Raw genomic sequence first — 27,816 nt, 5'->3', positions numbered from 1 at the left:
GGGCATAGAATAAGTACTAGATTCCCATGGTTTAAAAGTCAAGTTGTCCCATAAAGTGAATAATAAATCTTACTTTTACCACTGTTTTCCAGTTCCCCTCTCTAGAGACAACTTTTTGGGTCACAATGTTTCATGTATCTTTCTTGAGATAGATTATGCTCATACATTCATGTGTGTTTCTGTGTGTTTTCCTCACCTCTTTTTAACTTGGATGATAGCAAACTATACATGCTGTTCCGCTCCTTATCATTCTCACTAAACACAGTATCGTGCAGATAATTCCACGGTAGTACATAGAGTTCTGCCTCTATGTATGTATGCATAATGATTCATTTAATTAATTCCCGATGGTGAACATTAGATTGTTTCCAGTCTTTTATTAGTTCAAACACAGTTGAAATGAATATCTTTATGCACACTTCCAGGATAAGTTGTGGAAATAGAATAACTATGTCAAAAATAAACTGTGTATTTTCAATTTTTACAGATCTGCAAGCTTTCCTTGCAGCTCAACTATCGTCTTGTTTGATTCTAAGTGACATAATACACAGGGAAGCCAACACTCACTCCAACATCGCGGTCTTTCTATGGAAGGGCAGCGAGTCCTCTTTCAGCAGCTGTCTCCCCAGTGCTGCCACATTAGGAAGACCCCATCTGGAATGATCTCATCCTGGAGAACTTCACAGCTCCAAAGCCCCTTGTTGTAAGTAAGCATTGACAATTTGGGTCTTGGCCATTAGCTCTTTGGAATGATTCAACAATCATTTTAAACCCTCTTTTGTGCCAAAATTGGAGAAAAGAAAGGGCTGAAAAAGGACAAAGAGGAAGGCTGGGAAGGCCTACATTTTAATCATGGATGGAGGTCAAAAGATTGTGGACTTTCTCTGTCTTGACTTCACAACGAACTACCAAGTCACCGAAGGTCTCTGTTCTCTTTTTCCCCATGTGTGAAATGAAGACCACAGGCCAAATTATTCCTCAGGACCTTTCCTCCTTTGGAGACTCAGATGCAGTGTGGGTCAGGGGCACTTGCCCTCCCAACGTCACCATATTCAAAAAGCAAGAGTTGTTACAAATCGGTATGTGACAAATATCCAAGTGGGTGGTCCAGCTGAAATGGCATTCAGAGAGTGCTGTGCTGGTGAACAAGCTGAAGACTCTGCTGGGGGAAGAGAGTCTTGATTTGTAGCATTTGCTGATTTCCGTAGCATAATTATTCCCACTATGACGCAAATATGATGTCCCTTGACTCAAAACTGGAAAGAGAAGCGCAGAAGCACAGAATTAGTGGCTGTCTCCAGCAAACCACTAGTTAGGAATTCAAGGACAGCATTTTCTTCAGATTGTTCTGTATTAAGAGGCCGTTCATGAAAGAGGAGAGATTTGAAGTGGGCATTGGACAGTGCTGTAGGACTCTTTCCATGGTCTAACTGACAGGAACAACTCACACCGGCTTGAAGAAAGAGAACGAAAATTAGAACATGAATGTTGTAGTGCAAGTATCTGCACAAAGGTTTCCAATTATGTGGGCAGAGCCCTCTCTCTCTCCCACCTTTCAGTTCTTCTTGCATCTACTTCTATCTCTATACTGATGTCATTGACTCCTCCCACAAGCAGGCTCTCTCCAAATGGCAGGAAAAAAAATGGCTAGTGCAGCCCAGGGCTCTATCTTTACAGTTAACAATTCAGAAGAAAAGTAAGTGCCATCTCATGGAAATCACATGGAAAGATTCTGATGATCTCTGCTTGGATCTCAGGCCCCCCATTTGGGTTCTTAACTGGGCACAAAAGGAAGGGGTGCCTGGTCCACATGCCCCTACTCCTGCAGCCAGAGGGCAGGCAGAGCACCAAGATGAACCACTCTTTCCCTACCACCCAGTACACATGAGAATCACCCAAATGGAATTCCCCAATGGACAGAGGGATAATGGGCAGATAAAAGCTATGAATTTCCAGTAGACACATGTGTAAGTCTTTGTGGAGAGGCAGAAGAGTGGTTGGAGGAAACTGCCTGAGTGGAGGTGTAGACACATAAAAGGTGAAGGTGGGAGCCAGCAAGACGACCCTGACCAAAACAGGGCTACCCACAGGGCAGTGGTTCTCAGTGGAGGGCGATTTTGCCCACCTTGGGACATTTGGCAATGTCTGAAGATATTTTTGGTTGTCACAACTGGAGGCAGAGGGGTCGCTGCGATCATCTAGAGAGTAGAGGCCAAAGATCCTGCTAACCATCCTACAATGCACAGGATAGTTCCCCCAGTGAAGACTTATCGAGTCTCAAGTGTCAGTAATGCAGACATTGAGAAATCCTGACACAGGAAAAATAGGAGAAGTGGCTAGGAAGATGTCAAATCAGAGGCTTCTAGTTACTGAGGCTACAGAAACGCTAAGTGGCTGAGACTCTATCCTATGACTATTACCCAGGGGAGCATTAGAAAGCTGTTGGGCATGGCTACTGTGGCTCTTACACACGGCTCCTTCTGCCTGGCACCACTCTCCCTCCCCCTTTGCCACCTTCACAGGGCTGGCTCGTTTTCACCCTTTGTGACTCAGCTTCGATGTTACCTACTCAAGAGATCTTCCCAGACCTCCCAGGAAAGTAAGGTCTCTCACAGACTCCGCCCCACTGTTCTCTCCCACAGTTCCCTCTTCTTTTCCTTCGTAACTCTTGCCACGATTGTGAGTTCTATGTTTCAGTGCTCCTTCAACACTTGTCTCCTCAAAAGCACCACAGAGGCAGAGAGCTCACTTGTTTTGTGCACTGCCTTGACCACAACGAAAAGCAGAGTGCCTTGTGCACTGTAGTTGTTTGATATCTGACCAATTAATTGGTTTGAAAGTTGCTTATAGGATTGGAATGGGGTCAAGGTGAAACAGAAAGAGGAAAGAAAGGTGGCCGTCTGGATGTCCTCCCTGCTATTCTGCTCACACTCATGTCCCGCCCCGTCTCTGACACTCACAACACCTCTAATTCACAGTGTGATGTATCAGTTAGGGTTCATGTGAAGGGGCAAAACCATTCTAGCTATTTTAAGAAAACATGGATTAATGAATAGAATCAAGTAAACTCAGAATCCTTGTAGAGCAAGTTCTGGCCTGGCTTGGTCCTCAAGAATGATTCCCAGAACACCACACAGTACTGAATGCCCAAGGGAACCACTATTTCTGCCACAATCTGGAAGCTGAGGTTCCAGGAGTCACTGGACCCAGTCTCTACACATAATTTTAGGTATAGTCCGGGGCCAGGAGTTATTGCCCAAACTCTAGAGCTATCTTGCCCCTTGTAGGTCACCGCCAGCACAAGGGATCCCTCCCCAGCTGCTGCCTCCTCTCCACCTAACTCAGTTGTTTTTCCTAACTCAGTGTTGAATTCAGGTTTGCACAAGCGCACGGGACTGGCCAAACCTAAATTACGAGGGGACCTCCAACAGCAAGGAGTTTGGGAAATGGATTTTTAGCTTTTCAGCCTCTGTAGTACAGGAAAACACACCAAGAAAGGTTGGGCAGATGTGGAACAAGCCGATCTACCACCTCTGGCACGTGGCTGCCCCTGCTGAACTACAAGCCCTCTATGGCCATAAATGTCTCAATGTCATTCATCTTCTCAATACACTGAGCATTTTTTCTAGACATGAATGGCATTGTGAAATGAATTGAACTGAATCAAAAAAATGGGGAAATCCTCCTCATTTTGAACACTTTGTATGTTTCCTATAGCACTTACTGCATTATGCCTCTTAGACGAATTTGTGTTCTCATTCCTTTCCCCATAGACCAGAAGTTCACCTCCTTGTCCCCATACTCAAAATAGGTAACAAATGTTTGTGTACTGAATTAAAGACAGAAACAGGCTAGAGTGAGGAAGTTCTGAGCCCCATTCTATCTTGAAGCAGCTCCTGCAGCTCCTAGAATAGCCATTTCATGAGTATTTGGGATTTCCAGTTCCATGCCATCACCACCGCAGGGACCCACAGGACAAGACCCCAAGGACTCTGCTCAGCTTCAGGAGACCTCAGTTCCAAGTCTTCCCCAAAAGCTGGAAGAACACGCCCATTCATTCAGCCAGTAAACATATATTAAGTGCTTCCCGGGTGCCACTTTTCTGTACTTCTTTTCCTTTTCCTGTACTTCTCTTCAACCATCTCCTTACCAACAAGAGTGGCTTCAGCCTCTATGGCAGTGGAGGCCCATGGGTAACACGCGGAGATTTCTACTCTATCCTAGAGCCCTTTAGATTGTGAATGGCATCCATGCATTCGAGGCAGGGTTTCCTTACCTTTTTCATTCCTGACATATTTGGGAACAGACCAAGGTACCCAGAGGGAGTGGTGAACAGAGGTACCCTTTCCAGCCATCTATGATTCAACACACTAAACCCTACTTCACATGTCATCTTTCCTCTGTGTTTAGAGCTCACACCTCCCCTACACCCAGACAAGTCCCAGTCCTCCCTCAGGGTTAGACCCAGGCCTTCCCCCTGAACGCCCAGTTTCATACTCAGTGTTTTCCTCTTCTGTAATACTCCTTTCACTTGTATCCACTTGTGTCATCCCCATGAGACTCTAAGTTCCATGAGGACAGGCACCAAAGCCTTCTGGTTTACCTCCATATCCCCAGCACCTAGCTCAGGGACTGACACCTCACAGATGTTTATCAAATGTTTGTTGGATGAAGATCTGTTGAGCCTGCTAACTTTCATCCTCAGATAATGTTTATGTAACATTAGTAATAATTCTCTACATAGTTCAGTGGCTTGCCAAACACCTTTATGGGTGAGTGTCCCAACTTCGGGGGAGGGGAGGAGACGAGACAATAATATAATCATTACTCTCTCTACTTTTCAGAAGATAAGACACCATCCATGAGGTAAGTGACTTGTCTTAGGTGGTGGAACCAGCAGACTTCAAATGTATATCTGCATTAAAATTCTGAATGTGGGTCATATATCATCTGCTAGCCAGATGCTGCAGCAGTGGAGTGAAATACTGGTAGCTCATAGAAGAGAGCAGTAGAAAGAACAGGAAGAAGCTAAAGCCAGGCCTCTGTGATTTTTCTTTCCTCTAGAGTCTGCTTGCAACCTAAACAGGGTCACTCTGCCTGTTCTGGGACTCTCAGCAATCTGAGGAGGGGGCAGAGACTTAGTGAAGCCAGGGAAGACTTACCTTCTGGGAGGAGGGAAAAGAGGGTTGGGACACAGGGACACTATTATGTATGTGCATACTCACAAAAGCTACACCACAGCACGTGCACATATGAACACACCCAGAGTGAGCAGGCACCACACAGAACTCATGCACATGCACACTGATATGTGGCTGTGCACACTCATACACACATTTCAATGCATACACCCAGCAAATGAAGTGCACTTCGGTTCCACACTGAGCTGCAATCTTGGACGTGTGAGTGTATGTGTGCATACGGGAGCCCTGATGAACGTTTGGACACCTGCACTTATGAATGCACACACACACACACATGCACAACTAAACACGCACACACGATTCATAATCACTCAAGTACAGGCAAATTCCGTACTTGGGGAATTTACGCTGTTACAGCTGTCATGCCCATTACCCTCTGATCCGCAGCGAGTCGAATGCTCACGTGCAAGCAATGCAGATGTCTCTTCAGACACACGCGCGAATACCCACACTCTTGCAACCAGCTGGGTAGCAATCACTCTCGTGCATGTAAACCTTCCAATGCACTGACAAGTTCTACACCCAGAGACCTGCATGGACACACTCAAGTTGTCACCAGCGCTGAAGTTTTTCCAAACCTCTGCCGAAGGGAGAGCTCGGAGCCGCGGGCTGGCCCACGTGACCGGGAACGGAGCGCTCCCGCCCATGACGGGATGGGAAAAGTATGCCTGGGGCGGGCGCCGGCAGAGCGGCGGCGGCGGGAGGCGGGACGCCGAGCTGGGCGAGGGCTTCGTGGTTCCGGAAGCCCCTGGACGTGGCCGAGGCTGCGAGGGTGAGTGTCCGTGCGCTACCCGCGCCGCACCTCCGCCGCCCTCCTGCAGGGGCGGAGAGCTCAGATGGGACGGGAGGGCTCCGCGGTGTTGGGGCGGGGACAGGGGGCTGTGCGGGTGGGAGCGCAAGGGCTGCAAACTTCCCCTCTTTGCAGGCCGGGCAACCCCGGGATTCCTGACTCCCGACCTCTGCCTTATGAATTATCACATGAATTAACCTGTATTGAGCGCTCACTGTATGCCGGGCTCTGTGCTAAGTGGCTTAACTGTTGATAGCAACACCTCTACAATTTATTGAGCGCCTATTTTGTGCCAGGCTCTGGCAGCCTCTGGTGTGCTGTTTCATTTCCATGACGACGGGTCACCCCCATCTGCCAAAGAGGAACCAGGCTCAGACGTTAATGACTTGCTTCGGGTTGCACAGCTAGTAACTGGTGGTAAAGGGACTTGAGCCCTGGTAAGTCTGAGTCCAATACCCGAGCTAACAATCATAGTTGGTATTTATGGAGTGCATGATCTCATTTACTCTTCACAGCACGTCTTTAATTAAGTGTATTATTAGACGGGCAGACTGAGCTCAAAAGGTACTAAGTGGCAAGTGGCAAGTGGCAAGTTGAGATTTGCATCCAGTTCTTTACAACTGTCTTCCCCCAAACTACTTGTCTCCAAGCCTTGTCTTAATTACTTTGTTCATATTTCTCCAACCCCCCTGCCACGGTCCTATTCCAGGACTGTATCTCTCTGCTGAAAGATCGCAGTGGCCCCCACTGGTCTCCCAGTCCTTGTTTGCACAACCTCTGCACCATCCTCCTCTGCTCTTTGATCACAAAACTCTCCTACCTGGAACCCTTCAAAATCTCCCCCCTCAGACCCGCCATCTCCCAGGGACCCCGTGTTCCTACCCCCACTGAACCAGCAGCAATAACAACAACATCTTATATATGTCAACCCAAGGCTGATGCTCAGGTAGCATTGTTCAAAGTCTGTCCTCTCCTCTCCTCCCTTTCTGCCCCCCTCCCCCACCTACACAGTTCTCTTCTGATTTATTCTGTTATCTGGTAATTGTATCCATTAAGCCCACTTTCCACTGCCAACACCTCAGACCCCCTGCACTTGTTAGAACATCAAGTGCACCATGGTGTTGGCTTCTTCCCAAATGTCTGACTTCTCCCCATCCTAGCAGGGACACCAACTTTGCCTGTCTTCTAATACTTAAATATTAGGGTCACCTTTTGTTTTAAATGCTACAAAACTAACAGTGCTCATCATAAGAAATTCGGACAGTACAAAAAGGGAGAAAGTAAAAAGTAAAAGCTGACACACCCATTCCTAATTCTGAGAGGAAACCCATTTATCAAGAAGTTGTGTCCTTTCAGAAATTATATATGTGTGTGTATCCTTTTTTTTTTTTAACTCAAAAAGAATCATACTTTATGTTCCATACTGCAACATGCCTTTTTCACTTTGTGTATGTTGGCCATCTTTCCGTTTGCATGTCTGGACTGACTTTGTTCTCATAATGGTGTCATAGTATGTCACCGTACGAGTAAATGGAGATTTCTTTCACAAGTCTGGGGTCATCTCTGAAGCTATTCTGCCTCCACCAAATACTCAGCAAGTTCCCCCAGGACGTGACTGCTTTCTCTGCAAATCCCCCTCTTCTTCCCTGTCTCACTATTCTTCCTCATCAGCTGCTTGGACACAGGGGACTGACTCCTCTTTCCTACTGTGCCAGTCTCTACTGCTTTCTGCTCCCGAATGTTCGGCATAGGCTAACAGAGTCCGTGTACACACTCACAGCTTCCCTCACCCTCCCTTCCAGTCAGAGGCTTGCCAACCGGGCTTTGCCTCCATGAGATGAACTCCTGCATAAAGCAGATTTCAGTTCAAATTCTATTCTAGGTTTACTTTTGAAAGGAATTCTATGCCAAATCTTTTTTCAAGGAAATAAGCCTCCTTGGATTTGTGCCCTGGCTTACCTCTATAACAAACACACACACACAGAGCTGCCCTGTGAGTTAAGGCTTTCTGTTCGTGGGTCCTATGCCCGAGCACATGGCAGAGGTACATGAGCCCCGTGCCCTGAGTCAGCAGGCCTGGGTCCCCTCCCAGCTTGGACCTGGAAAAAATGACTTCACTTTTCTGAGCCCTGTTTTCTCTTCTGCCAAGTGAGGATGATAGTATCAGCCTTACAGAACTGTGAGGAGAGCCGAACGGGGGAAATGAACATCAAAGCTTTGAAGTAAGAACACACAACATGTGTGGAGAACACCCTTTTCCCCTGGGTCAGGGGTTGCCAACTCAGATGCTGATAGGGGCTGTGCATGACACAAAAGTGAGCAGAAGGCATGCCATCTGGGAGTGGTAAGCACTGTGCACATTGGGGAATGCAGATGCTGCGTCGTGGTCTGCTAGGGTGGCCATAACAAAGTACCACAGACTGGTGACTTAAATCACAGAAAGTTATTCTCTCCGAGTTCTAGAGGCTAGAAGTCTACCATTACAGTGACGACGGGGTTAGTTCCTTCTGAGGCCTCTCTCCTTGGCTTGCAGATGGTCACCTTCTTGCTGGGACCTCACATGGTCATCCCTCTGTGTGTTGTGTCCTAATCTCTTTATGAGGATGCCAGTCATCATGGAAGAGGGCCCATCCATACGACTTTATTTCCCTTTACCTCTTCAAAGGCCCAACCTCCAAATATCACCCCATTCTGAGGTTCTGGGATTAGGACTTCAACATATGAATTTTGGGGAACACATTTCAGCCCATAACACTCCATCTCAAGGGGCAGCCAGTTGGTGCCCTGCCAAATGTTGCCAGATCCTCCAGATTCTCAAGAAAACCTGAAAATCTTGATTTTTTTATTTTTTGCTTTTTCCAGCAACCTTTTATTAACCTATTTAAAAGAGCTGAAGCTCTTAGGTTTATGGTCATGACTTTTGAACTTCTTTGGTGAGCCCAACTGCTTCTCCTAATGCCTGAGGACCTGCTCCTGGTCCCCTTCCATCTCTTCTCTGGCCCCAGGACCCTTCTCCCTTGGGCACCTTGACCTCTCGCCCTCCTCCTCTGTCGAAGAGTCATCGATGCTGTCCCCATGCTCAGTCCCTCCCAGGTCCTCTCTGGTGAACAACTCAGGTGGGTACATGTCGGCCATGGTGTTGTCACTGTCACTCGCCCCTGCGCCGTCTTCACTACAAGCAGGTTGCCAGGAGGCTTCTCTCGGGTGAGGGGCCAGTGCTCTGCCTCTCGTCTTCCCCCCTCTTCCTGGTGTGCCGGAGGCAGGCAGGCACGCACTCCATACACGGCTTCTGACACCCTTTGTTTGTACTCACGCGGAGCTCTCTGGCACCGTGGGCACTGGGTATGCTTCAGCACCTGCTCCGGGGACTTGTTCATGTGCCCCCGGGGTGAGTTTGCGGACCAGCTGTCACAGGTTCTCGGTGCTGGGAACGATGTGCAGCTCCAACTCCGAACTCCCGTGCCCTCGAAGGCAGGAGAGGCATGGACCAACCGCCGGGATTTCTAGCCACGGGTGGAGACCTGGAGCTCAGGCAGAAGGCAGGGCAAGCTGCGGGCTGGCGAGAGCGCATTGCACTTTGCGAGAGCTGGGCTCCAGCCACAGAGTCGGCTGCTTGTGCCTGGAAATCTTGATTTTAACATAAAATCTCCCATGTTTTACATTGGCAACAATTTCAAATTAAAACAACAACAACAACAACAAAAGCATGGTGCAGTCTGTAGTTTGCATCAGCTCAGGCCATTGATAAGCCAGTCAGGTCTAGATTATCATTCCCTAATCAATCCCTCAGTGGCAGGCCATCCTCCCTGGCTTTTTTAACCCTTTCAACCAGAGGTCCCTGCACATTGCAATGTTAATAAAGAGCTGGTTATTGAATGAGTAAATTTGAATTTTACAACTTTTTTTTTTTTAAGATTTTATTTATTTATTTGTGAGAGAGAGAATGAGAGAGAGCACATGAGAGGGGGGAGGGTCAGAGGGAGAAGCAGACTCCCTGCCGAGCAGGGAGCCCGATGCGGGACTCGATCCCGGGACTCCAGGATCATGACCTGAGCCGAAGGCAGACGCTTAACCGACTGAGCCACCCAGGCGCCCGAATTTTACAACTTCTTTGACAGTAGGTCACACGTGTAGAAATCCTGCACCTTCGCATTTGTGCCTTGCTGTCAACCCGTAGCAGCTGTCATAACTGCCTGCGAGCTGTTTACCCCAAAGCTCACAAGTGTTCGGCTCACCTTTCTCATATGTTACAGATGAGGCAACAGCAGACCCAGGTCTGCTCATTTAACCTCCTCCTGTTATAGCCTATGTCACCTTGCTTTCACGTGTTATCATCATATCGGAATAACACTACCATTACCTAGTGCTTACTGGTGCCTGGTTACTGCATTATCTCATTTAATATTCACAATTATTGTATAAGGGAGGGATGAGCAATTTAATTACTCGGGGAGTAAAGACCTCAAATAATTCGAATTGGTGTAATTCAAAATTCGCCGGCTGAAGGATGGCAGGTATTTTGCTCACCTACTAGAATAGTGTTGTCATGTGGTTCTCGCGTACACACAGTTGACCATTTACAAGTCACGCTGCCTTGCGAGGTTCTTGACAAACTTTTAATTTGGGGGGTTTTGAATTATTTCAGATTTCACACATAAAGAGAAAGAATAAATATTTTTCTTTCATGCTATTTCAAATTCAAATGGTTTAAACAAGACCATAGAGTATGGTTTTTTCCATTTTACAGACAAGGAAACTAAGGCCCAAAGGGGTTCAGTAGCAGAGGTCGAACATGTATGACTCCTAAGCACCGGACCGACTCTGTGCTTCTCAAAGGCCAGCCCCGGGTCAGATCCTTAGAGTTACCCTGAAAGCCTGTCAGGGCCTGACTGGAACAGCCTCCATGGAGACCAGCAGCCCAGAGAAGTCCAGGCAAACTTAGCCTTTGCTCCCTAGCTCTTCAGAGTTCAGAATTTGTTCCCCCCCCTCAGTTCCTGGGTCTTCAAGGGTGGTCCCTTCTGTACCATTCCGAGGGATCATCTCGCCCCACAATGTCCTTCCCTTGCCTTCTGCCTGGTCCTGGGTGCTCTTTGGAATGAGGGCCTGTTTCAAAGAGAAAGGAGGTTCAAGGCTTGCTTTCTCTCCTGGGCACCCAGGCTGGACCCTCAGTATAACCAGGGTGTGTGCCCTGTGAGGGTGGCAGCCACATTTTTCATCTCCAGAACCCCAGTGTCTGGCCTCAGAGGCAATAAGTGGCACCATTTATGGGCATGCACATGCCAAGCCATGGTACCAAGCACGTGATACCCCATTTGGCCTCCCGTCACTGGCTGAGCTAAGCGCTGTCCCGGTGATTCACCCGTCTGTGTATTATGGAGCGTGAACATACCAGGTGGCTCAGCGGTGTGGGGCCAAGGCAGGCACCCCATCCTTCCCTCAGGATGCCATGCCAGAGCAGGGGCAAAGGCCCAGCCTCCTCGCTTCCGGTGGCAACTGACGGAAACACAAAGCAAACTAGCTTAAATGAAAAATGGAGAAAGAGAAAGCAGGGGCCTCCCCCTGAAATGCCCCAAGACTCAGCGATCAGGACTGCAGTTGGTGACAATTACAATTTTAAACAAGGTCTTGATTTCTGTATCGTGCTTTACTTTCAACATCCATTATCCTGTTTGATCTTTGGAAGGGTAAGAAATAATACAGTAATAATAGCTCATACTTTTGTACCCCTCACCATATGCCGCGCCTCGTCTAGGGACATTATGTCCTCATAACAACCTTCTAAGGCAGATAGTAGGAGTATTGTCCCCATTTGGGAGAGGACAAGGCTGAGGGAGATAGAATAAGTAATTTGTAAGAGGTCCCACAGTGAGTTCAACTGGTTCCACCCAAGCGGCTCTGTTTAGAGCTAATCCCAGCCACCACATGGCTGTGGCTTGCGACGTGACCGGTCTGAACGCAGATATGCTGCAAAGGGAAAATACACGCTGGGTTTCCAACACTTAGTGCTGATTAACGAATGCGAAATGCCTCCTTAATCATTTTTACATTAATTACACGTTGAAGTGATCTTTGAGATAGGTAAGGCTACATTAAATTGAATTTCACTGCTTTCATTTTACCTTTTTACCATGGCAATGAGAGCCCTTTCGAATGGTGGCCGTACATCCTACTTCTATCGGATGCGCTGCTCAAACACACTCCCCAGCACCCTGGGCTGCCACTTGGAGGCTGGCCCTTGGGCCAAGCTGGATACAGGACTCGAATACCCTCGGGCTCCTTCCCTCCCCTCACATCTGGCACACAGGCTGCATTCTTCTGCCTCCCTGCAGTCCTTGGTCTCCGTGGCGGAAAACAGCTGTGGGCAGCCCCGAGGCTGGATGGCTCTGTGCCCTCACTGCCTGGGCACTGGGGTCCCACACGAAGCAGCCAGGGGCCCAGGGGTGGGCCCCGTGTTCAGCACAGCACATTGCATGCCGGGTTTGTTGGTCGGCGGGGTTTGGGTGTACATAGCAGAAGGTCTAGCGACTTCCAGTGGGTCTTCAGGAGTGTGTGCTGGGCACCAGCCCTGCGAGATCCTGGCTCCTGGGATCTCGCTGGGACACGCTTTGTCCTTGGACCTCTTTGCTACACCCAGCCAGAAGCAGGGAGTGTGGCAGCAGAAAACAGCAGATCGGATCGTTTCTGGGGCCTGTTGGCAAGTGGGCCCCATGCCTTTTAATCTTCTGTATTAGACTCGGGTTGCTGGAGTGTTCCCAAATCCTGGGAAAGGGGACTTTTCTGTGAGCGCTGTGTGAGGAGCTGTCGCCAGCCCCTCTTCTCCAGGCGGTCTGTCAGCTTTTCAGAGAAGCTGGAGAGGGCTGTTTCCAATTTGCCTCCTGGAATTCAGGGAGGGCATGGGATGTTTTTCATTATAGAATTGTCACTCCCATCAAAGGGAATTTTCAGGGAGCTTCATCTGCAAGTGAGCCCCACCCCATTCCAGCCACCAGCCCCTTCCCCTTTACTCCAAAGTCTGGTAGAATCGCTGGCTGGGTCCGATTCAGGTATCCCCAGCACCTCCCTCCCAGAACCGCCTCCCTAGACACTCCGGGGGCTCCTAGTGGGAGGTCAGGACTGCTTGCTATTAGTTCAGGGGCAGGTGGTGGCAATTACAATTTTCAACTTTTGTATCATGTTTGCTCTCAACATTAGTTATCTTGTTTGATTCTCAGAGCAGTCCTGAAAGGCAGACAGAATGAGCGTTACCACCTCCATTTCACAGGTGAGGAAATGGAAGCTGGGATAAGAGGAGACAACTTTCCCACCGTCACATAACCAGTGAGTTACGTGACCCACATCTTCCAATCCCAAGACCAGTCATCTCGCTGCCTCTCCCTCATTGGGCGAGTGTGGCTTTGTCATCCACACAAAGCAAATGAAAGTAGTGATCCTGTTTTGCCCTTTTATTAAAAGGAGTGTCTCGTTCAAGGCTGAGGAACAGCTCTGAACTGAGCACTCCTATATGTGGGGCGGTACTGTGCTGGGCTCTGGGGACATGATCAAAAGCAGGACAGGCAGGGACTTGCTTTCCTGGACTTCCACACCAGAAGGAGGACACAGTTGGTGGGTCAAGAAACCAATACCCTATATAATCACAACTTGGTCCAAGTGCTTGGAAAGGAAAAGCAAAGTAGCAGGGGTGGGTGGGATACTTTCGGTCCCATGACCAGACATTTCTGTCTGAGGAGACAGTAGCAGATCTGAGCCCTGAAGGATGAGGCAGGCAATGGTCTTCGGGCTTCACAGGGAGGGGGTGAGGGCTAGGGGGCATTTCAGAGCTCTCTCCAACTGCTGAGCAGTCAGTCACACACTGGGCTCAAAGCTTTGGGTACGTTATCTCATTGTTCCTACAGAAACTCCATGAGGTGGCTAAACTATTATTTCCATTAGATGGGGAAACTAAGTGAGTGGGTTTCCCATGGCTCTGAATCACAGAGTTAAACACCAGCCCTACCTGCCAGTGGTCATAACCCAATAACCAGCAAGTTAGATTTAAGTATAATGTAGATCTTCTAGTCTCCAAGGCAGGATGGCTCAGAAGTGAGCAGCCAGCCCAGACAAGTGTCCCTGGAGTTTCTACCAGCAGACCACACTCAGGGGTAGTCAGCAAGACACCGATGTCCCCACTTCTGGTCCTTCTCTCATTACAGTCTGGGCCGAGGGTCCTTGGGAATGAACCGGGAGCCCGTGTCTTGAGGGCCAAGGGCAGAAAGGAGGAGGCAGACTCTTCCCCTGACAGTGGACTTCAGGCTGGGAGACTTAACTCCCAGTTCTTCCTAGGACATGTGTATTTATGAATCATTAGCTACTTAACTGAGAGATGAGAAGTCCAGGGACTGGACAAATTAAAACCAGACTGAAGAACTTCATCCAAGTTTAGTACCTCATGACTTCATTTTGGGGGTTTAATCAACTAACATTTTTTTCCGCTACAGCAGGAAGACTGTCATAGCCTTCTTATTCAACTCCCACCAGGAGGGATTTAGGAAATAAGATAGTTTTTTTTTTTAAGATGTATTTATGTATTTGAGAGAGAGAGCGTGCATGGTGCATGCCAGCACAAGCAGGGGCAGAGGGAGAGAGAGAGAATGTTCAAGCAGACTCCCTGCTGGTCATGGAGCCTGACACAGGGCTCAGTCTCATGACCCCGAGATCCTGACCTGAGCCGAAATCAAGAGCTGGATGCCTAACCTACTGAGCCACCCAGGCACCCCAGGAACTAAAATAGTTTTTCAAAAAGGTGAGGAAGGATCAATAATTGTTTTTTATTCCCTCTGAGCAGTTGAACAGATATTTATGGGGTACCTCCTATGTGTAAAATATTCTGTAAGCTCCATCCCTGGAGTGAGGGTGGGAGTGCCTGTGCTCTAGGAGGTCAAAAGAAAGGAGGGATTAGAATTAGATCTGGGTTGAGTTAGAATAACCTCGAAAGGGAGAAAACTTTCTTTTCCTTTTTTTTTTTTTTGGAGAAACCTTATTTGGATCCAAGGATTCCTTTTGGATTTAGGCCATTGCCTTGTTTTCTCCTCACTGTGGATTTCCTTGAGGGCCGACTGTGTGTCTCACACATTAATGAGGCAAATGTTTCTTGAACACCCACTGTGTGCAAAGAAGTTGGAAGCTGTGAGGATATAACAGACCAGCTGGGGTCCCTGCTCCCATGGGGCTTCCATTTTAATGGGAATGCCCAGTAAGCAGGGGAGCAAGCAAATCCAGTGAGTACAGGTGCACTGTTGTAAGGGCTAGAAAGACACAGTCAAGGAGCTGGGGTCCAAAGGGAGAGCTGTCTGAGAGGGCATGTCAGGGAAGGCCTTGAAGGAAGGGACATTTAAGCTGAAACACAATGGATAAAGAGCCAGCTAGCCAAGAGGGTGGGGCTCCTAGGCTGGCAGAATGGAGCTTGGCTTGAAGAAGGTGGGTGGCTGGGGGGTGGGGAAGCAGGGAGAGGCAGGGGGAGCTGGTATGGGGCAGTGGTGGCAGCAGGGGCCGGGTCATTTAGGGCCTTGTGGGCCACGTGAGGGCTTCCGATGTTTGCTGTTACCACCAGCAACAACTGGACTAAGACCCTCCAGGAAGTGATGGGGCTGAGTTAGGTTTCTGAACGGTCCCTCTGGCTTCGCATGGGGAGTACGTGTGGGGGAAGCAGGAGACCAGGGAGGAGGCTCCTGCTGGGTCTAAGCAAGGAATGAGCTGCTGGTGCCGGGCATGTGCTTTGTACACCCTGGTCTTTTGGTTCAGCTCATGGGAACATCCCATTAACACTCCAAAGGGGCTTGTGGAAGTCAGGGCCCAGGACGTCCCCGCATCCCCACCCCATCACCTTGGCTAAGCCAAGTATGGGCCTCTCAAAGGATAGGAGGTTTTCCTTAAGCATCAATTTACTCAAGTATCCTGAGGGAGAAAAAGTATCACATCTACATTTTCACAGTCATGTATTATACACACACACACGTGTGTATATGTGTGTGCTTGCAGGTGTGTGTGTGTGTGTGTGTAAATTGATATTAAAGAAATTTCTCTATTGTGTGTGGCTTTGGCAAATGCTTCAAGGTCTCTTCTGTGATTCAGAATATTTAGGAGAAAAATCTAAGAAATGCTGACATAAGGGAAAGCGTTTGGGCCTTAGGGTCAGCCAAACCCAAGTTCAAATATAACTTCTGCCATGAACTGTTGTGTAAATATGAGCAAATTAGCCTCTGAGCTTCAGTCTCCTCTAGTATAAAACAGGACAAAAATAGCAGGAGGAGGGAGCAAGGTGTAGTAGATTAAGTGCGGTCTTCAGACCCCCTCAGACACTGGTTTGAATGCAGTCCCCATTGCACCAGTTGCGTGACTTTAGGTAAATCATTTCACTTTTCAGAGCCTCTGTTTCTTCCTCTGAAAAATAGGATAATAAGTTTACCACCTTCACAGAGTTTATTATAAACTTCAAATAAAATAATTCATGGAAAGAGCCTCACACAGTGCCTGGAACATTGTAGGCATCTAATAAAGTCAGTTTGCCTCTGCCTCAGTTTCCCTGTCTGTAACTAAGAGGGCTGGCCCCTTGGGGCCCTCCCCAAGTATGCCATTCTAAATTTATTTAAAAGACCCTGGAAGAGGTAACCTGTCTGGATGCCTTGTGGCCCTGGCTCCCCTCCAAGCCCCCAACATCCAGTTTGTCTCAGCACCAAAGTGTGGAGAGTCGGCTTGGGGCCAGGCTTGAGAGGGCAGGAGGGCGGGGGCACTGGCTGGGAGCAGGAATTTTTGCAGCCTTGTTTTTCTTGGAGGTGCCCTGGAGGCAAGGAGTGTCTGTCTCCCTCCAGAATCTAGTCTCCCCGCCTTTATTTCCAAAACAGTTCCTGGCTCGGACTGCGGGAACCGCCAGACTCCAGCTCTGAGAAATCCCTTCCTCCGTGCATGTTCCAGAGCCCTGCTCCTCCACCCAGCCACTGGGGCCTGCCCTGGGCCAGCGGTCACTGAGCGGCATCCCCTGTTGTCCCCAAGAGGCTGGTGCCGGCAGAGGTAGGGCTTGTGTGGCTGAGAGTGATGGTCAGAAGAGAAAGGGGGCTCGTAAACTGAAACAGAGGCTTCTTCGCCTTCCTTCCTCTCTCATCTAGCTGTCTCTCCTTCCTGCCTTTCTTCATCTAGCTGTTTGCAGGACCTCCTCTGCCTAGAAGACTCGCTCCCACCGGCTTCCTTCCTCCCTCTCCCTGGTCCAAAATATTTGCAGATTGCAACTTTTCAAACCATTTCAAACCTGCTTTGAGAATTCGGTTTCTCTTGCGGGCGCCCAGATGTATCACAGCTCACAAGGAACAGTGACAGTTTTCCAAGACCCTTGTCAAGCAGACGAGGGAAGGAGATGGAGATGCCTGGTGCCCGGGAGGGTCTAGGGCACAATTCTCCAAAAGTACATCATGCACATCCCCACGTTCTCCAGGCCCGCCAACACCTCTCCTGTCACTCAGGCCAGCCACGGGCAGCTCAGGTGACGTCAGAGGCACACATTTTTACCTCCTCTGACCCTCTATAATGTAGCCAGGGAGGGAGGCATCCACTCCCGGGGAATCCCATCTTCAATCTTCATTCAAAGGTGAGACTTCCTCCTGTCCCCCAGCCAAGATGGGAAGCTGGCAGGGCCATCTGTCCCCTTTCTCAGCTCACCTGTTTCCAGGTTGAAGGAAGGAGAAGTAAGGGGACAGGCAGCAGGAGGGCTCTTCCATGTTTCTGGGTGGGGACAGAGACTGTACCGCTCTGCCTCTCTGGGCCTGGCAGACATCGAAGCTACCTCTTTCGTGGGGGCCTTCTGCCGGCGCCTTGGGGTTGCAATATTGGACTCAGACTCTAACAGCCTGGAGGTGGGCCCACACAACCTCTTTTTGCTGTAAGTCCAGGCCTCGCCCTCAGCTTCTGGCTTTCTGGTGTCTGCCCTGCATGGTTATCGCTGCTGGGGCCCCTCACTTTCTGTCCAGACCCCTCTGGCCCAGGCTGACCCCTGCTGGGGCATGTCTGGTACCTTCCATCTCCCAGGCGCCCCCTTGCAACGTTTTTAAAAAATTACTCCCCATACTACTTTCCAGGAAGCTATCACAGGCTATGTGCCACGAAACTGAAGCCTTAAAAAATCTTTTTTAATTAAACAAAGAGAAAGACGTGGGATTCACACAACAGGAGATGTAACACGAGAGAGGCAAAGACAACCCCCACAGTGATCATAAAGGAGAATCTAGGACGGCAACGGTTTTGCATGTGTGAGGATTGGAACAGGGGGATGGGGGGCTCCAGGACTTTTATCTTCAAGAAAATAAATGGATCAGAATAAATGGAAAATAAACGGATCAAATGGTAATGTAGAAAATAATAGCAGGGGGAACTAAGCAAATGAAAAAATAAAATTATTATCTCCAGTAAGAAAAGAGTGTATGAGAAAGGAAATGCAATTATGATATAGGGCTTAGCTTGGCAGTAGACAATACTGATAATGATTCAGAGAGCAAATTTTCATTTCAGCAAAAATTATATTTTAACTACACGAGGGAGAGGAAATAGGAGCTAGGGTGATGGAAGGGAGCTGATTCCTCATCTGTCATAAATGAAATTCAAAAGATAATGTCTAAAATAAAGGGCGCAGGGGGCTCCTGGCTGACTCAGTCAGTAGAGCATGCGACTCTTGATCTCAGGGTTGTGAGTTCGAGCCCCACTTTGGGCATGGAGCCTGATATTTAATTTAAAAAGTTTTTTTTGAGGGGTGCCTGGGTGGCTCATTCGGTTAAGTGTCTGCCTTCAGCTCAGGTCATGATCCCAGGATCCTGGGATCGAGCCCCGAGTTGGGCTCCCTGCTCAACAGAGTCTGCTTCTCCCTCTCCTCCCACCCTTCCCCCTACTCGTGCTTGCTCTTTCTCTCACTCAAATAAATAAATAAAATCTTTAAAAAAAATTTTTTTGATAAATAAAAAAGAATCAGTGTAAGCATATTATCTGTTAATGGAAGTAAATGCCAGAAGAGATAGCTAAAAGGGTTTGGGATGGGGTGTGAGGTTAAGGATAGGTGGGGCTGGAGATCACAGTTTTTCATTATAAGACTTAGAGTATTGTTTGACTTCACAAAGAATGTCAAGTGTATTATTTCAATTAATTTTTTTAATTAAAAAAAAAAAGTATGCATTATTGCCTGCAGCAAAAGGGCACAAACTCTGGATCTGCCCAGTCTGGTTCAAACCCAAGCCCTGTCACCTGCTACTTGCACGAGATGGGCTTGTGTGCACGTCTCTGAGCCTCCCCTCCCTCGCCAGTATCCGTCTGCCTGGGATGCTGGGAGTTAAGTGATGTGCGGAACGCTCTGAGCCCGTGCCTGCCCCCGGGAAGCACCTGGCAGGGAGGCTGCTGTCATGGCCCCCACCCCTCCCCGTGCTGCTCAGGTGTGGGGCACCTGGACTTAGAACTGAAGCCTCAGTTCTCACCTGGTGCTACCCCGAGTCCCCCCTACAGAAGCAGCATAGCCACAAATCATCACCTACAATGGCTTGCTACTGGTACCGCGTATTTGAATGAAATCATAGCTCGTTTCTCGCCATCCACGGCTCCTCCCAATCGGTGCGACTGGGCCATTAGGTCCTACCTCCGTTTCAGCTACTCTGAAGGACAACAGTGTGATGATGAGTGCCTCGCCCCCAAGACCTCTCCAGAGTATATTCTGGGTCCATGACTCAGTTCATCCAAATATGTCCTCCAGATAGGATGACCCTGTCCAGCTACTTGTATGTGATGTAGGAGAGAGCAAGAGAGAAGTATAATTGAATTTCTCCCAGCTGCCTCCTCCTCCTTCTCTGCCTTTCGGACTGACCACCAGTCAGCTCAGTGGCTGGACTCACCTGCTCACAGCTCTTTTGCCTCCCACAGGTGACCGCCATGATCCCTTGGGTCCTCCTGGCCTGTGCCCTCCCTTGTGCGGCAGACCCACTGCTTGGTGCCTTCGCCCGCAGGGACTTCCAAAAGGGCTCCCCTCAACTTGTCTGCAGCCTACCTGGCCCCCAGGGCCCCCCTGGCCCCCCGGGAGCCCCAGGGCCCTCCGGAATGGTGGGAAGAATGGGCTTTCCTGGAAAAGACGGCCACGATGGCCAGGACGGGGACCGGGGAGACAGCGGGGAGGAAGGTAAGAGGCCCAGTGCCTGCCCCTCCTGCTCCTACCTGGGGCTGACATCCTCTGGCACAGAGAGAGTTTAGTTATACAAATGAAAAGTAATCCCATTTCATTATATACCAAATTAATGTCTCTTTAAAAAGCAGAGCGGTGCTTCCTGAAGGAACAGCAGGTATCAGATCTTGTGTCCCTTCCCCAGCTGCACCACTGATTTGCTGAGTTGCTTTAGACAAGTCTCCTGATATATTATTCAGAACCCCTTTGGTGGCAAGTGACAGAAACTCAATTTATAGCCCTGAATGGAATTTATTGGCTCATACAACTGGGGAGTTCAAGAGCCGAGCTTCAGCAATGGCTGGGTCCGGGAGCTCAAATGTTGTTGTCAAGGCTCCGCTTCTCGTGTGTGTTGGTTTTGTTCTCACAAAGGCTGAAAGTTTTGATATGGCTGCCAACGGGCTCAGGCCTACCTCCTCATGGCTTGATCCCCAGAGCCAGTCTCAGGATGACTAATCTTCCCAAATCACATATGTTTCCTGGACCAATCTCTTTGACCATGGAGGTGAGGTACCACCATCTGCCAGGACTGGGTCATGGGCCCACCCCTGGGTGGATGAGTGGGTGGTGAGGGCAGTTGGTCGCTGGGACTGACAGCCTCGCTGGGACCACATGAAGTCATGAAGGGCGGTTCCCCGAAGGAGGAGATGCCAGGCAGCCAGCAAACAGATCGAACAGTCTCTACAGGCCCTTTCCGCCTTGATATTCTTTATGTCTCAAAACCCTTGATGTCAGCAACATCCCCACGCATACGTTTTAAGCAGTTGGGGAGTCGTTATAACTTTTAACATTGATGAAGCACTTACGAGTATGTTGCTCAACTGGCCGTCCATACCATCCTGTGAAGGAGGTATTCTTACTATCCCCATGTCACAGACGAAGAAACTGAGAGTCAAGGGGGATTCGTCACAGCTGCAAGAACCTGAACTCTGGACACAGACCTAGGTACCTGCTTTGGCAAATGAGTTAACCTCTCTCCGTTCCTCAGTTGCTTCATCTCTACAATAGAGATGATAACAGCACTTAACCTCACCGGGGTGTGACAAAGATGACCTATGACCTGGGAAGCATCAGTCTCGAAGTAGACGCACAATAAATGGTAGTCACCCCTTAACTGATGTACCAAGCTCATGTAACAGGTTGGGAGCTGACTCCAAATCCAGACCTTCTTCTACCACACCAAATTAAGCCCTCCAAAAGCACCTCCTTCCCCAGACAACTATATCAATAATGATGATGGCTTTGACTCGAGGAGGTCTCAGAGTGCATCAGGCACTGGATGTCCCAGTATCCCGTTCCCTGAACCCAGTGGTAGCTTCAGTCTGGGCTGGGCTCCGAGCAGAGAGAGCTGCCCCTGACATTCCCCTTACAGGTCCCAGAGGTGAGTGGGTATCTCTGCTATTGCCTTTTTCTCCTGGATCAAGAGGTGTGAGGATGTAGGCTGGGGCCTGCTCTTGGCCATCTCTCCTGCGATGCACTGAGTCTCTGCTGAGAATTAAGACAACACACCAAGGAAGGCAGTGTGAAGAGATGCAGAGTCCTGACCGGTAAAGCTGGGCCACCCTGGGACCAGTAGCAACCACCCCACCACCCTCCCCCGACACACACATACAGATCCACCCCCAGAAAGGTCTTGAAAAGTAAAATCAGCTTTTCCTGAAGTTCCTCAAAAAGATATCAAGAAAGAGGCACACCACATCACACGTCGGAGAACTTCCCAAGAAGCTGTCTGTCTCCCCCCAAAAATTCCAAAGCAAAATGACTCAGTTTTTATTCCTCCTCACAGTCCTTTCTCCCACTACGAAGCAATAAGTTTTGCTTATTGTCATTTTTTTCATGGAACAGCTTCGTGATCTTAATTTTTCCCCATTTTTAAAATTTTTAATTATGAGTAATACACAAATACATTCTCACTGCGATATATTCAAATCATACAAATAAAGCAAGAGACCTTCTTAATTCCCACCCTCCTCATCTTCTCCTCACTTCCCAGAGGTAACTACTATTAATTGCTTAGATACGTCTCCTTCCTGGCCTTTTTCTACATAATTTACCTATGTGTGTAGTAACACCAGGCATTGCCAGCCACTTAAGCAATCTGCTCCTGAAAATTAGATGTTCAGTGAGAAAATGCTATTTGGGAATCTGTTTCCCAATTACTTAAAATAGGAAGGATTTAAATGCATTACATGTTAACTCAAAACTAAAACACAGTAAAATGCCTACATATATCCGTAAAAGAAGCAAAGTGCCTTGTTAGAATGTAAAACGCCTACAACATGCCTTTGTGATCGCCCAGTTCATTTGGTGCCTAGCACATAGTCTCCTTGTGTACAATCAGGCTAGGATGCCTTTCAGCACCAGCAACCTTCAGAAGCAGGCCCTTGACTGACATGCGGCAAACTTTTCAAACATCTACAGCCAATTCTGCCAATCTACCAATTGTACCCATTATACCATTGTGTTTGGATGTGACTCAAATCCTTACCCACATTTGTTTTGTTTAAAATGTTGTATTGAATTTAGGGGACATAAATAGAAATGTTTCCTATATAATCACTGGCCAAAGTGTTGCATTGAGAGAAATGCAGACTGTATGAAATACGGGTATTAAGAACCAAGGGGCATTCTACAGGAAAACATGACTTGGCAAATGTTCTGCAGGATATGCCAACTATATTCGCAGAGTGTTTACTATGGGCCATTCTCCTCTGCTCTTAAATGGCTATAGAACTAGTTAGTGTTGTGGTTTCCCTTCAACAAAAAAGGGTCTGCCACCTGCTTTTTCCTCTTAACAGTATACTTGAGAGAAGTTTTCATATAGTACACATAAATCTGCCTCATATTTTTAACTCCTGCATAGAATTTCACAGTATGGGTAGACCATAATTTTTGAGGCATTTGTCTTTGGATGGGCATTTAGTTGTTCCTAGTTTTGCTATCGTGAGCAATGCTGCACTAAAACTCTTGCACATATGGACAGGGACCTCGTGCTCAACGCAGGGCTTGTACTAAGCTCAACGCGTTGAAGTCAAGAGGCTTCTTCCAGTTCTTTTGTCGACCCATTCCCAGAAAAGCCCGTCAAAGGATTGGTCTGGCCGACAGACCAGACTTTTCCCCAGAAGGCAGGAAAAGGGAAGGGGGCGAACTGTTGTAAGTTATTCTTTTTGCCCTGATCCACAGTGGTTCTGGAAGGTAAGTATCACCATTCCCATTTTCCAGATAAGATGGGGAGAAGTGCCCCAGGTTACACCATCAGGATTTGCACGCATTTCTATGTGACTCCAAAACCTTCTTGCTCTTTCCATTACCCAAAGCCTCCTGCTCCAAGGATGGAAAGCCAAGGCCCACAGCCTCTGCCTAGTTCTGTGAAGGCCCTTCCATAACACCAGCTGCTCTGTCTTCCAGGTCCACCTGGCCGGACAGGTAACCGGGGAAAGCCAGGACCAAAGGGCAAAGCCGGGGCCATTGGGCGGGCCGGCCCCCGCGGCCCCAAGGGGGTCAGTGGTACCCCGGGGAAGCACGGCACACCAGGAAGGAAGGGGCCCAAGGGCAGGAAAGGGGAGCCGGGCCTCCCGGGCCCTTGCAGCTGCGGCAGCGGCCACGCCAAATCAGCCTTCTCAGTGGCCGTGACCAAGAGCTACCCGAGGGAGCGGCTCCCCATCAAGTTTGACAAGATCCTGATGAACGAGGGCGGCCACTACAACGCGTCCAGTGGCAAGTTCGTCTGCGGCGTGCCGGGGATCTACTACTTCACCTACGACATCACGCTGGCCAACAAGCACCTGGCCATCGGCCTGGTGCACAACGGCCAGTACCGCATCCGGACCTTCGATGCCAACACGGGCAACCACGATGTGGCCTCGGGCTCCACCATCCTGGCTCTGAAGCAGGGTGATGAGGTCTGGCTGCAGATCTTCTACTCAGAGCAGAATGGGCTTTTCTACGATCCTTACTGGACCGACAGCCTCTTCACGGGCTTCCTCATCTACGCTGACCAGGACAACCCCAATGAGGTGTAGACAGCAGGTTCTGGCGCTCCAGGGAGGGAACAGGCTCTTGGACTTCCAGAACAAGACCCCTCGACTCTCCGCTGGGTGGGCGTGAGAACTTCCAGCCTCGGACATTCCTCCTCTGCCCATTTTTCCCTCCATCATTAAATCCAAGCTTTTTTACTCATCCCTAACATCTATCCATTCACTTTTTTTTTTTTAGTATCTGCTGTGTGACAGGCACCGTGCTGGAAGGTGCCTCAGCAAACAAGACAGACAGAGGCTCTGTCCTTGTGGGGCTTCCATTCCAGTAGGAGATGGAATTTACAAATAAACAATCAAAGAATATAATTATGGTGCCAGGATGGAGATGCACATGCCATGGTCGAGAGTAATAGGAATTATTTATTGCTATGATAGTAGGGAAACAAGAGGGTGAATTTTTTTTTTTTTTTTTTTTTTTTTTTTAGATTTCATCTTTTTTAAGTCTATTTACAAAAGGTTACAAATCTTAAGTGGACAGCTCAATGAGTTTTTACACAGGTACACAGCTTGTCACTTCCATGTAGTTCACAAACACGGTATTTCCCCCTCCCTGACTCCCCGAGGCTCTCTAAAGTGCCCTCCCAGTGAGTACCAAGAAGTTGGTTTTCAGCTGAGTCCTGATGCAGAAGACAGAGCAAGACAAAGGTCTGGGAGAAGGGGTCTCCTGAAAGAAAGAGCTGCAAAGACCTCTCTTTAGGAAAGAGCTCGACATACCTGAGGGACTGGCTGAAGGCCAGAGGGATGAGTGAAGTGAGAAGGGAGACTGGAGGCATAAGGTGTGAGGCTGGGTGTTACATGGAATCTCACAGGCCATGGCAAAAGAGTTCGCTCGCTGGAGAAAGCTTATTGAAATGCAGCAGTGAGCATGATATTAATATGGGGATGACCTTGGATCTGCTCAAAGCAGGAGTAAGTTAACCTCACACTTAAGCACTTTATTATTCATTACAAATCACCTGCAGGCCCACTTCTCCAACAGGAGATAGAGCAGGATACCCAAGCGTGCCTGAGAACCACTGTTCTAAGATGGCGGGAAGGAGTAGCATATAAATGAATCTTGCCCCCAACCTCAGGTGTTTCCAGAGTATAGGGATCTGAGGGACATGGGAAGCCAGCACAAAGTGGCTGATGCTGAGAGGGCCTCACAGATCAATTGCTGAAAAGAACTTTCTGACTGCTCTGACTGACCACTAGCTGGAAAGGTGGGTCCAGCAAGCCTGCCTATGGTGGTCCTAGAAATGGGTAGCCCCCTCCATAAATAAAATGGGGTTTACTTAAAATACCCCCATTCTCTCGGCCACAAAAAGTATGAGATTGGAATGGATTTAAGAAACCCAGGAAATGGATGTGGGGCCCAAGTGGATTAGTGTGTGGGCTGTGGTCCTGCCCATCACCCCTGTAGGAAGGGGCCAACTTCTGAGATTGAGGATATCTTTGTGAAGAGTTCTTTTTTCTTTTCCTTTATTAAAGCACACACACACACACACACACACACTTTTTAGGAGCATCTTTAGCCACTTCCTCTTCCTTCCCCTAGGGATTTATTCATTTGAAGGCAGTTGACTTAACCCTTGGTAGTCTGAGTAATAAATCCTGCCTGAGCAAGATGGGCAGGAGCCCAACGCTCTGTGGTTGCCCCTTCTGGGCCTGACCTAAACCCATGTGCGCTTGGCATCCTGCCAGGGAATCCCCAGGGAGGATCGTGGAGATGATGGGGGGGATATTTAGCCCTCTTTGTGGGGGATGGGGTGGACAGAGGCAGAGACCTCGCAGAGACCACCAGAGCTGGGGTGTTGTCTTCCTTAGATGTGGTCCAGGGCTGCTGGAGACTGAGATACGAGCACTAGGTTTGTGAGAGGTGGGGCAGGACCCGTGACACTGTTGAGAGAGATTCTGGTAGCCCGCTGATGGTGAGGATGGAGGCTGCCTCCTTAGGGGGGGGGAGCCAGGAGTCCTCAGGCTGAGGATGCAGGATGGGGGCCCAGCAAGGAAGGTGTTCCCAGGAGGTGGCACCAGCCCCTCTTCCTGGCTCTGGGTGCTTGCGATGGGCCTCAGTGAACAGGGCCTGTCTTTAGGCCTTCGCGTTTACAGGCACTGATGAAGACCCAGAATCCGGTGCATCTTTCTGCAATGAAATTGCCCTTGAACCCAGGGTCTTTTCTCATAAGGGACATGCTTTGAAAGGCAGCTGTTGTCAAAGATAAAGAAAGCCGACACTCGTTAAAGTGGTAAAGACAGATTTTAATCAGTAACATACTCTTAGAATAGGGAAAAGCATCCAAGGTGAACTGAACCCAACTTCGATTTGTACAGAGGTGACTGGGTGTTTTAGAGGGGGGTGGAGGGACTAGGGATTAGGGGCTCTATGGAGTCGGGGAAGTAAAGAACTACAAAACAGAGAAGGGCTTGGTCCACGTGAAACCCACCTACATCTGCTAAATGGTCTTAATCCAAGTTGGACTCCTACCCTCCCACAGAGACTGGGAGACGCTATCTTCAGATGTTGACTGGAACAAACAATACATTTTTTTGGCTGCCTTGAGTTTTTTTAACCAGCCACTTTAAGGGGGCACTTATGGTCACCCTGGGGACATGCCCCTGAGCTATTAGAAACCATGGTAATGTTTGTTCAAGTCTTTATTGGTCAAGGTGGACAGACCTAGTCAAGAGGAGGGCTGGAAGTAGTGTGGCTAGAATTTGGGCCATGAGAGAGTCTTTGTCACCATTCCCTTCTGGAGAAAGCCTGGACAATCTGCAGCTCTGATTATTATGGTGCAAAGAGCACCAGACCCATGCTGCCCAAATAGGCCAGCCCTGGTCCTGGCTGGGTCTCATGGCTCACCTGACAAGTGAGCGAGGTTGCATGTTATGTATCTGCGGGGTGTTCCAGGGCTGACTTCTGGATTAGGACTATGGCTGGGGGCAGGTGGCAAATGAGGCACTCACCTTGGGCACACAATTTAAGGGGATGCCAAAACCCTCAGTAATAAATATAAAAATTTTAACGTATCAAAACACAAAAAACTCTACGATGAACAAAATATCAGAATTTTAAGTAAAGACGGGATCTGACAATGCTGTGATTAGGGTGAGGTGAGGGAGGCCCCAGATCCTGGCAGCATCAGACCCCAGGGCCCCTCTCTTTTCTTCACTTCCTGCCTGTCATCTTCACTCATTCCACTAGGGGGAGAACGTCTGCTACACAAACCTCGAAGCCTCGGGGTTAGAGGCTGGAAGAGCCGCTCTGGTTTCCAGGCTGTTTTCTAGATTCAGAGCCAAAGGAGGGGGAGATCGAGAGAGAGAAAGAGAGAGAGAGAGAGATTCTGGCCCACGGTGTTATGCGGCCATGACCTTGCACACTGGGGAAAAGAAAAAATAAAAACACAAGAGCCACATGTCTTCCTAACACTTTCAGTGAGAGGATTTCACATACTTTCAAAATTGCAGAGATGGCTGGTTTAGTGCAGGAAATACAGCAGTTGCCTGGGAAACAAGAAATCCAGGTTCCAGTCCTAGCTCTGCTTTGACTCCTTGGGTGCCTTTGGCCAAGTCATTTCCCATCTCGTGGCC

At 48.8% G+C, this 27,816-nt stretch overlaps 1 protein-coding gene across 3 annotated transcripts; it reads left to right on the top strand.

The window, feature by feature from the left end:
- The first annotated feature begins 5,800 nt into the window (after nucleotides 1–5,800).
- On the top strand, nucleotides 5,801–24,395 carry C1QTNF2 (C1q and TNF related 2). Of its 3 annotated transcripts, XM_035013628.1 has the most exons (4): nucleotides 5,893–5,976; nucleotides 16,872–17,037; nucleotides 19,915–20,167; nucleotides 23,618–24,395. In XM_035013628.1, the coding sequence occupies exons 3-4, from the start codon at nucleotides 19,924–19,926 to the stop codon at nucleotides 24,229–24,231; spliced, it is 858 nt and encodes a 285-aa protein (XP_034869519.1). In that variant the 5' UTR covers nucleotides 5,893–5,976; nucleotides 16,872–17,037; nucleotides 19,915–19,923; the 3' UTR covers nucleotides 24,232–24,395. The 3 variants fall into 3 exon arrangements, with proteins under 3 accessions (XP_034869500.1, XP_034869519.1, XP_034869509.1); XM_035013609.1 differs by lacking the exon at nucleotides 16,872–17,037 and having other exon boundaries at nucleotides 5,801–5,976; XM_035013618.1 differs by lacking the exon at nucleotides 5,893–5,976 and having other exon boundaries at nucleotides 16,683–17,037.
- The last annotated feature ends 3,421 nt before the right edge of the window (nucleotides 24,396–27,816 follow it).

The sequence above is a fragment of the Mirounga leonina genome, unplaced genomic scaffold, assembly GCF_011800145.1.
Source record: "Mirounga leonina isolate KUSES-001 unplaced genomic scaffold, KU_Mleo_1.0 Mir_104, whole genome shotgun sequence".
Lineage (NCBI taxonomy): Eukaryota > Metazoa > Chordata > Mammalia > Carnivora > Phocidae > Mirounga > Mirounga leonina.
The sequence above is the reverse complement of the archived record's forward strand: the minus strand, read 5'-3'. Positions and strand labels throughout refer to the sequence as shown.

Bases quoted from the DNA above. Each gene is read 5' to 3' on its own strand.
- C1QTNF2 (XM_035013609.1), top strand. From the start codon at position 5,869: ATGCCTGGGGCGGGCGCCGGCAGAGCGGCGGCGGCGGGAGGCGGGACG. The intron at 5,977-19,914 runs GTGAGTGTCCGT...TGCCTCCCACAG, and splicing joins ACGTGGCCGAGGCTGCGAGG to GTGACCGCCATGATCCCTTG. The intron at 20,168-23,617 runs GTAAGAGGCCCA...TCTGTCTTCCAG, and splicing joins GGGAGACAGCGGGGAGGAAG to GTCCACCTGGCCGGACAGGT.